Genomic DNA, 7,675 nt, shown 5'->3' with positions numbered 1-7,675 from the left:
TGTTGATTATTCGGAAGCAGCGCTTATTTACAACAGAAGAAAGAATGTCACGCAAAAGTTCTGCCTTTTCAAACAGCATCAGAGCCCTGGACGGAAGCGGCGATTTAAAGTTAAAAATGATTTAATTATCGACTTGTTTCTTACATACAGTAAACCTTTCGATTCGCTTCTTTTATGCTGCCTAAATGTGACTTTTGGCCGTCAAAGTGCTGGCACCCGTTTACTTGCATTAGAAGGTCCTAAGTTGTAACCCAAAGTTGTAATAATTTATTAAAGGCTTAGTTTAAACATGAACATGCTCTTTAATGTAAATTAAGAGTATGGGACCATTAAAGTGGTATACTTCTTTTATTAGCACAGATTATGTCAATATAAGCGGTAAGCGTATGTCTGCCACTTCCTAATGCAATTTTGAAACTGAGCTGTAAGGGCACCTTCATCACTATTACTAACATGGCATCATGTCACTCATGCAGTGCTCTGTTATTGATTTACTATAGATGTATAGGTGAACGAGAGGTAATACATTACATTGTAAAAAATGAAACAAAAATACATTAAAAACATCGGTTGAAACAAAAACCCCATACTGCTCAGATTGGAACCCTTTTAATGAAAAGCTTTTGGAGAGCAGGTCTTAGTGGGTGCCAACTCCACAAAGAAGACCAATGACCAGTTCAAAATATTATCATAAAAGGCAGGAAGCGCACTGCCTGTACTATATACTATATAAACGTACATAGTTACTATATGAGTAGAATTGAATTAGACCTCACTGTTCTTCTGCATTAAAACACAACTGAACAATTCCAGCAGATGCTTAATATAAAATGCGCACTCTATCAGTAAACATATTATAAAACAGTAAAATAATAAAGCAAGAAACTTTGTTTTCATTAAAAGCCTGTTTTAGATTCATAAATCAGGTGCAATCCCAGAGCTGGTTAAATAGAAAGAGGATCAGCCTGTCTTATCAATCCGCTGTAGATCACAGAAAAATCATTCTCTTGGCTCTGAGGAGATCTGTGGAATAAATAAAGTCAAATACATAATTTTTAAGGTTACTATGTAATATAACAGAGCCAATTTAGCTTTTATTGCACCCATCGTTACTCGTTGTAATTGCATTTTAACTTGCAATGTTTCATTTAGAGAGCCCTGCAATAGATTTTCTACCAGTAAGAATTCCAATTACAGAGCTCTCTATTTGCATTTTTACTTGTAATTTGGCTTTCCATAGTTTGTGGAAAGATTGACTTCTATTACATGTAGAAATTTGTTTCACACACACACACACACACAAAATGTGTGATTAAATAAGTGGGCATAAAAAGGGACTTTGTGATGAACTGTCTCACTTGGTTTCAGTAGCAGGGCAGTGAATTGTAATGCTGGCATACTGGATTTCATCCTTGTCAGGCTTCTTCATAACTTTATCTTGACGCTGAACAGTAGCATAGAGTCCCTTGTCACCATCTCCAGATGTAGACACCTTTCCTGCAGATGTCTGCAACACAATCAATGCTACATTACATTTTTTTATGGACCCGGCAATCCATAAAACTTTCGTCAGAATTATGAAAAAGATATCCCTCATGTTATCATTCATGCACTTGAACATTTCTTTAAGCATTATTAATGTCTTGATATTTTAGAAACATTGACACTGGGAATGTATAGAAAAACAATATTCAGTGAATGCAATTTTTAGTGACATGAGCTCATGAGCAGCAGCCGATATCTCATAAGATTAACACCACCCTATTTTTTTTCTTCTCTGCTTCCACAAAAGAATGTCTCCTTAGTGGCAGAGCATCTATACCATCTCAACATTATCACACGAGAAGTCGGCATGTTTTTTCTGAGAGTTCTGGTAACCTAGGATCGACTACACTATGCCAACTCTCTGACAAGCGGCATCTTCCATTAGACATTCTTGCATCGTCTCCAGCATGTTTACCTTCCCCTGTGGCATGACCTGAAGTGCGTTGCATTAACAGTGCATGAGACCAGAGTTCAGATCCTGTATTGAAACCAGGAAGTAATCGCGTATGCATGATCAGTTACGAGCATGGTTTGGGGGTTGCGTTTTTCCTTCTTAACTTAAATTTTTACTCAACTGATGGTTAGGTATAGGTTTGGGGTTTGGATTGGGGGGGTTCAGTTGATAAAATATGCATTCCTGTTTACTATATTACAGCCTGTCCAGCTGAAAACAACTCTCGCTTCACAACTCGTTTTTGGCGCCCCTCTCTGGACATTTCACCCGGAAAATGCAGCTCACGCGTGCCCATATGCCCAACAACACTTACCACTTTGGCCACTGGAGGCAGTGTTTCAAATTTCAGTAAGCACAGACAGATTTTAGCTAAATAAAAGTCAAACTACTGTACAGTAGTGTAACTTTTGCTAGACTCTTACCCACCTTTTTTAGTTTGGTGTCCTTAGAATCATCATTTCTTCTTTTATTCCTGCTTTTCAAAATGTAAGTGCTGCATATAAGTTAGTGTATATAAGAATTGTTATATACACTGCCTGGCCAAAAAAAAAGTCAACGTTTGGCTTTAAATAAGCAGATAATTAAGTGCCTATGATTGTATCATTATTACAGTGATTAACATGTTTCAGCTGGCAACAATTATTTTAACCCTGACAGACGGTGTGTAGCTTCTTATTTCTTAAACAATCATGTCTCACTTGTGTGTGGAGTGGTGGTGGTGGTGTAGTGGACTAAAGCAGTGGAACTGGTAAGCAGAAGGTTGTTGGTTCAATCCCCACAGCCACCACCATTGTGTCCTTGAGCAAGGCACTTAACTTCAGATTGCTCCAGGGGGATTGTCCCTGTAATCTGTAATCAGGGCACTGTAAGTTGCTTTGGATAAATGCCAAATGCATAAATGTAAATGTAGGAAGATGTATCCTGTGGTCAAGGAAAAGATGTTGCTGTGTTTCAGAAGGGGCAAATGATTGGCCTGCATCAAGCAAAGAAAACAGTTAAGGAGATTGCTGAAATCACTGGAATTGGGTTAAGAACTGTCCAATGTATTATCAAAACATGGAAGGATAGTGGCAAACTGTCAGCTTTGTGGAAGAAATGTGGTTGGAAAATCAGAGATCACCAAAATGCTTGGTGAAGTCACATTGCAAAACATCGACGGTAGAACTCACGGCCAAGATTTACCCTATTCCAAAGCAATGGGCACATCAGGGTAAAAAGGGAAGCGCATGAAGCGATGCACCTGTTATGACTCTCCTGTCATCATTACAAGATCTGGAACAAAAATTAATTGAACTCTGGATGGAAATAAATGTTGTGATGTTGAATAAGGTTGTCGAAACAATGCCATGACAAATGCATGCCATAATCAAAGCTAAAGGCGGTCCAAAGAAATATTAAAGTATGCGACTTTTGTTTTTGGCCAGGCAGTGTATATTAAACTCATTGCTGCAAAAGGTGGCTATGCAAAATGTTACAATTAAACATAAAACAATGTCATATAAAAAAACATTTCACTTCCCAGAGCTACAGAAAAATCTGAAAAAAATTCATTTCAAAACATTGAAAAAATTTCTTAATAACACTGACCATCTGTAGATGATGAGGAGGAACAAGGTCCCAAATCCAGCCGCAGTTCCAATAATGACACACAGTCCAAAGACATACATGACATTCCGAGCCCCTAAAAAAAGGATAATTTCATTCATTCTGTGTAGTTCAGAACAGGTGGGTTTGAATCACTGCTGCAGGTCAGAGTCACTGAGTCACCCAAAACTATTTCACCTGATCCACTCATGGACTCTGAGACTTTCTTTGGAGGATCTGAGACATTACTGACTAGAAGAAAACAAATGGAGGAATCCACTGTCTAATATTTTGGAAACAGTAAATGTAAAAGCTTGGTTAGTTTAAATCTACAATTGTAAATGTTACTGTTGATCATGTGGGAAACTTCCTTGTCAAAGACATCATGGAAATGAATGGCTGAAGTGGATTACCAGAAACTTGTATTCCTGGATAACCAATCCATTTTTGTTTATCTGTTCCAGTCGTTAATCTGAAACAATATGTGTTCTCGTCATTTTGAGTCACATTGTGCAGTCTGAGAGTGGCGGTTTTCATTTGTCTGTCCTCAATGTATTCCACCCTGTCTTTATACTCTGGATATTCTTTTAAACTTCTGATCTCTTCATTGAGAGTCTTACACTTCATCCAGAATGTATTATTCAATGTAGACTGCTCAGGGTATATATAAGAGCATGACATGTTTACTGTTGATCCTTTCAGAACACATATTGTTGTGGTGTCATAAATCACATAAAACTTTTCACCAAAAACCCCTGAAACACAAAAAAACATAAAAACTTAGCGACAAAGATTGAGTTATTTGTAAATGTAGCTATATAATGTAAGTCAATGAGATGACCACAATGTGAGAAGTGTTTGAAAAGTTCTGCAGATATGAAGGGTGTTGCACAAAAGCAGAAATTATCGTGCTGATTCAACCAACAAACTGATGACCTATTTTAAAATGTGAAACACAAGAAAAACCCTACTAAACAAGTTGATACATTACACCCATTTCAGTGATATCTGTCAGATAGATGGGACATGTAAAATGTGAAATGTGAAATCTCTTTCAGCACCTTTAAAGTGAGTTAACAACAGTGGCTCACCAGATATCAAGAGCAGAAAGATCAGAAGAAGAGTCAGTCTGACCATCATCGCCATCATCATCAACATTTACAGCCCTAAAATAGAAGATGACTTATCAATAGTATGTACTAATCACTGTTGTCTATGTTGGAAGATTTATATAATATGTTGTTACCATGTATCAACTCACACAACTCATGTGTTGGCCATCAAAGGCTTATGTGTACTGTGGGTCTATTAAAGAGTTTTATCATTTCAGACTCTATGTGTCAGAGAGCAGATCCACACATGCTTCATGAACAATGATCAGCCAATATTTAATCATGTAGTCCATCTCATGGGGTAAAAGCCTAGCAATAAAGCTTCTAAAAAGGAATGATTTGTCAAGACCCAAAATTCTGTGCTCAGTCAAACCTCCTCAACAACAGCCAAACTTCAGATAAGATCACCATTTGTGGCATGGAGGTGTTAAACTGCTGAACTGTGGCTACATTGTTCACGCAATTTAACATCATGTTTCAAGCAAGCTTGGCATTTTCCTCTTTTTCTTCTTTTTGTTTTCCTCCATTTGTCTTTTTCCATTGTAATATCAGATCATATAGTCTTGAACATTCTAGTAGTAAAGGTCAGCGGGATATTCAACCACCAAAATATCTATTGAATGAATGCTTTCTAAGCATCCTGCAATGCCAAGCTGACCAGGTACCAGTTTATATTCATCACAAATAATAAGTGTATGTCTACATTTTTATATACAGTGCTATTTTTATACTTTGAAATAAAGTGACTAGATATGTTCCCATTTACAGATGACACTGTTTATCACTATAATCAGAACAAACATATCTTCTCACACTACCCTGAATATTCAGTCAGAAAAGCATGCCGTTTAGGACATAAATAAGTTGAAAGGAATGTTTCGAGTTCAATGCAAGTTAAGCTCAATCGACAGCATTTGAAGAATAATGTTGATTAACACACAAAAACAATTCTTTAAAAAAAAAAGCAAAAATCGAGGTTCCAGTGAGGCACTTACAGTGGAAGTGAATTGGAACAATGAAAGTGAATGGGGCCCATTTTTAAAGGGTTTAAACACAGAAATGTGAAGCTTATAATTTTGTAAAAGCACTTGCACGAAGTTGTAAAATTGGCTATAACTTTACACAGAAAAGGTTAGTAAGAAATTTTATCACACTAAAACAACGTTTACACGCATATCCTTTATGTTTTGTGGTTATACTTTTGAAACAGTGAGTATTTTAATGTTCAAAAATTGGCTGCCATTCACTTCCATTGTAAGTGCCTCACTGTAACCTCAATTTTTGCTTTTTTCTAAAGAAAAGGAGGGACGAGTGGTACTCAATATTATGCCACAAATGCTGTCGATTGAGCTTAACTTGCATTGAACCTGGAATATTCCTTTAATCTCTGATCGGAACATCATTTGAGCACTGGAGGTTTTAAAGAAGGTTCTGTATTTTTTTCCACACCCTTATTCCAAACTTTTTGTCAAAGAATATTTAAAAACTATCTTACCTTGTTGCAGTATCTTTCAACGCTAGTGCCCAAAGAGCAAATGATAAGTTTCAAGATAGAACAGGGGTGTCAAATTGAACTGTCAGTGGTTTCAAGAGCTTCTTTTTTTCTACACAAATGTGTCAGACAGACAAAACGCACGGAAGAGAAAGTCTCACGATATGTTTTATTATTATTTCAAGACTGCTTGCTATGTGAAACAAAGGAAACCCAGACGAATTAAGCATGTGAGTGTGTTGTGTACTGCTCTTGTGTATGGATAACTTTGACAGTTTTCAACTCACCGATCAAGCAGATCACAGATAGAGAAAATTCCACGTCCTTCCTCCTCATTGGTAGAATATTATTTTAAATAACTCTCAAAACCACTTACTGTTTTGCCATATTCAAACAAAGCCTCAAGATTTACCTACCATGAGACTCACACTCATTATACTGTACATTCCTGCCCTTAAACTGCCATTTAAACGATAGTTTCCAACACCATGACCGCCTGTAATTCACCTCCAAGACTCCTGTACCTTGATCACACTGAACCATTGATGTCATGTCGAGACCATCAGCAAGGCCCACCCCAAACCAACCTGCACCCACATTAGTGATCATGGACATTTCTCTGTTTTTATTTAAAATCAAATCACTTTTATTGTCACACAGCCATATACACAAGTGCAATAGTGTGTGAAATTCTTGGGTGCAGTTCCGATCAACAGCAGTCGTGACAGTAATGAGACATATACCAATTTACAATAACATCAGATTTACATAACACAATTTAAAGTCTAATATACACATAATTACACACAACACAATATACAAATAATAATATACACTGTACATTATACAATAAACACAATATAGATACACATTATTCAATAAAAATAAAAAAATAAAAAAGTATATATAGTATATATAGAATGTACAGTGGGTTGTATTGTACTGTATTGACATTCAGGCTGTCAGTTGATAGTCAGTTGTTAAGAGAGAATATAATATAATAATAATATAATTTATGACAGCCCGGTGTGAGATATAAGAGTAATAAAGTGCTGTGCTGATGTATTTTGATCGTGGGAGATCAAGAGTTCAGAAGTCTGATTGCTTGGGGGAAGAAGCTATCATGGAGTCGGCTGGTGCGGGTCCTGATGCTGCGATACCGCCTGCCTGATGGTAGCAGTGAGAACAGCCCATGGCTCGGGTGGCTGGAGTCTCTGATGATCCTCTGAGCTTTTTTTACACACCGCCTGGTATATATGTCCTGGAGGGAGGGAAGCTGACCTCCGATGATGTGTCTCGCAGTTCGCACCACCCTTTGCAGAGCTTTGCGGTTGTGGGCTGTGCTATTGCCATACCAGGCGGAGATGCAGCCAGTCAGGATGCTCTCTACAGTGCAGGTGTAGAACCGTGTGAGGATGTGGCAGTTCATTCCAAACTTCCTCAGCCGTCTCAGGAAAAAGAGGCGCTGATGAGCCTTCTTCACAACGA

The 7,675-nt window shown here is 37.5% G+C and overlaps 1 protein-coding gene across 2 annotated transcripts; it reads right to left on the bottom strand.

Moving 5' to 3' along the window:
• Positions 1 to 343: 343 nt before the first annotated feature.
• LOC127444620 (uncharacterized) lies at positions 344 to 6,214 on the bottom strand. Of its 2 annotated transcripts, none has more exons than XM_051704095.1 (7): positions 6,191 to 6,214; positions 4,675 to 4,749; positions 3,997 to 4,338; positions 3,587 to 3,680; positions 2,426 to 2,474; positions 1,359 to 1,507; positions 344 to 1,023 (listed from the first exon to the last, which is right to left on the bottom strand). In XM_051704095.1, the coding sequence occupies exons 2-7, from the start codon at positions 4,739 to 4,741 to the stop codon at positions 945 to 947; spliced, it is 780 nt and encodes a 259-aa protein (XP_051560055.1). In that variant the 5' UTR covers positions 4,742 to 4,749; positions 6,191 to 6,214; the 3' UTR covers positions 344 to 944. The 2 variants fall into 2 exon arrangements, with proteins under 2 accessions (XP_051560055.1, XP_051560056.1); XM_051704096.1 differs by having other exon boundaries at positions 2,426 to 2,471.
• Between the last annotated feature and the right edge of the window lie 1,461 nt (positions 6,215 to 7,675).

The sequence above is a fragment of the Myxocyprinus asiaticus genome, chromosome 8, assembly GCF_019703515.2.
Source record: "Myxocyprinus asiaticus isolate MX2 ecotype Aquarium Trade chromosome 8, UBuf_Myxa_2, whole genome shotgun sequence".
Lineage (NCBI taxonomy): Eukaryota > Metazoa > Chordata > Actinopteri > Cypriniformes > Catostomidae > Myxocyprinus > Myxocyprinus asiaticus.
This window is presented reverse-complemented; position numbering and strand designations above follow the sequence as displayed.

Bases quoted from the DNA above. Each gene is read 5' to 3' on its own strand.
- LOC127444620 (XM_051704095.1), bottom strand. From the start codon at position 4,741: ATGTTGATGATGATGGCGATGATGGTCAGACTGACTCTTCTTCTGATC. The intron at 4,339-4,674 runs GTGAGCCACTGT...TTTGTGTTTCAG, and splicing joins CTTTCTGCTCTTGATATCTG to GGGTTTTTGGTGAAAAGTTT. The intron at 1,508-2,425 runs GTGGGTAAGAGT...ATTGTGTTGCAG, and splicing joins AGGACACCAAACTAAAAAAG to ACATCTGCAGGAAAGGTGTC.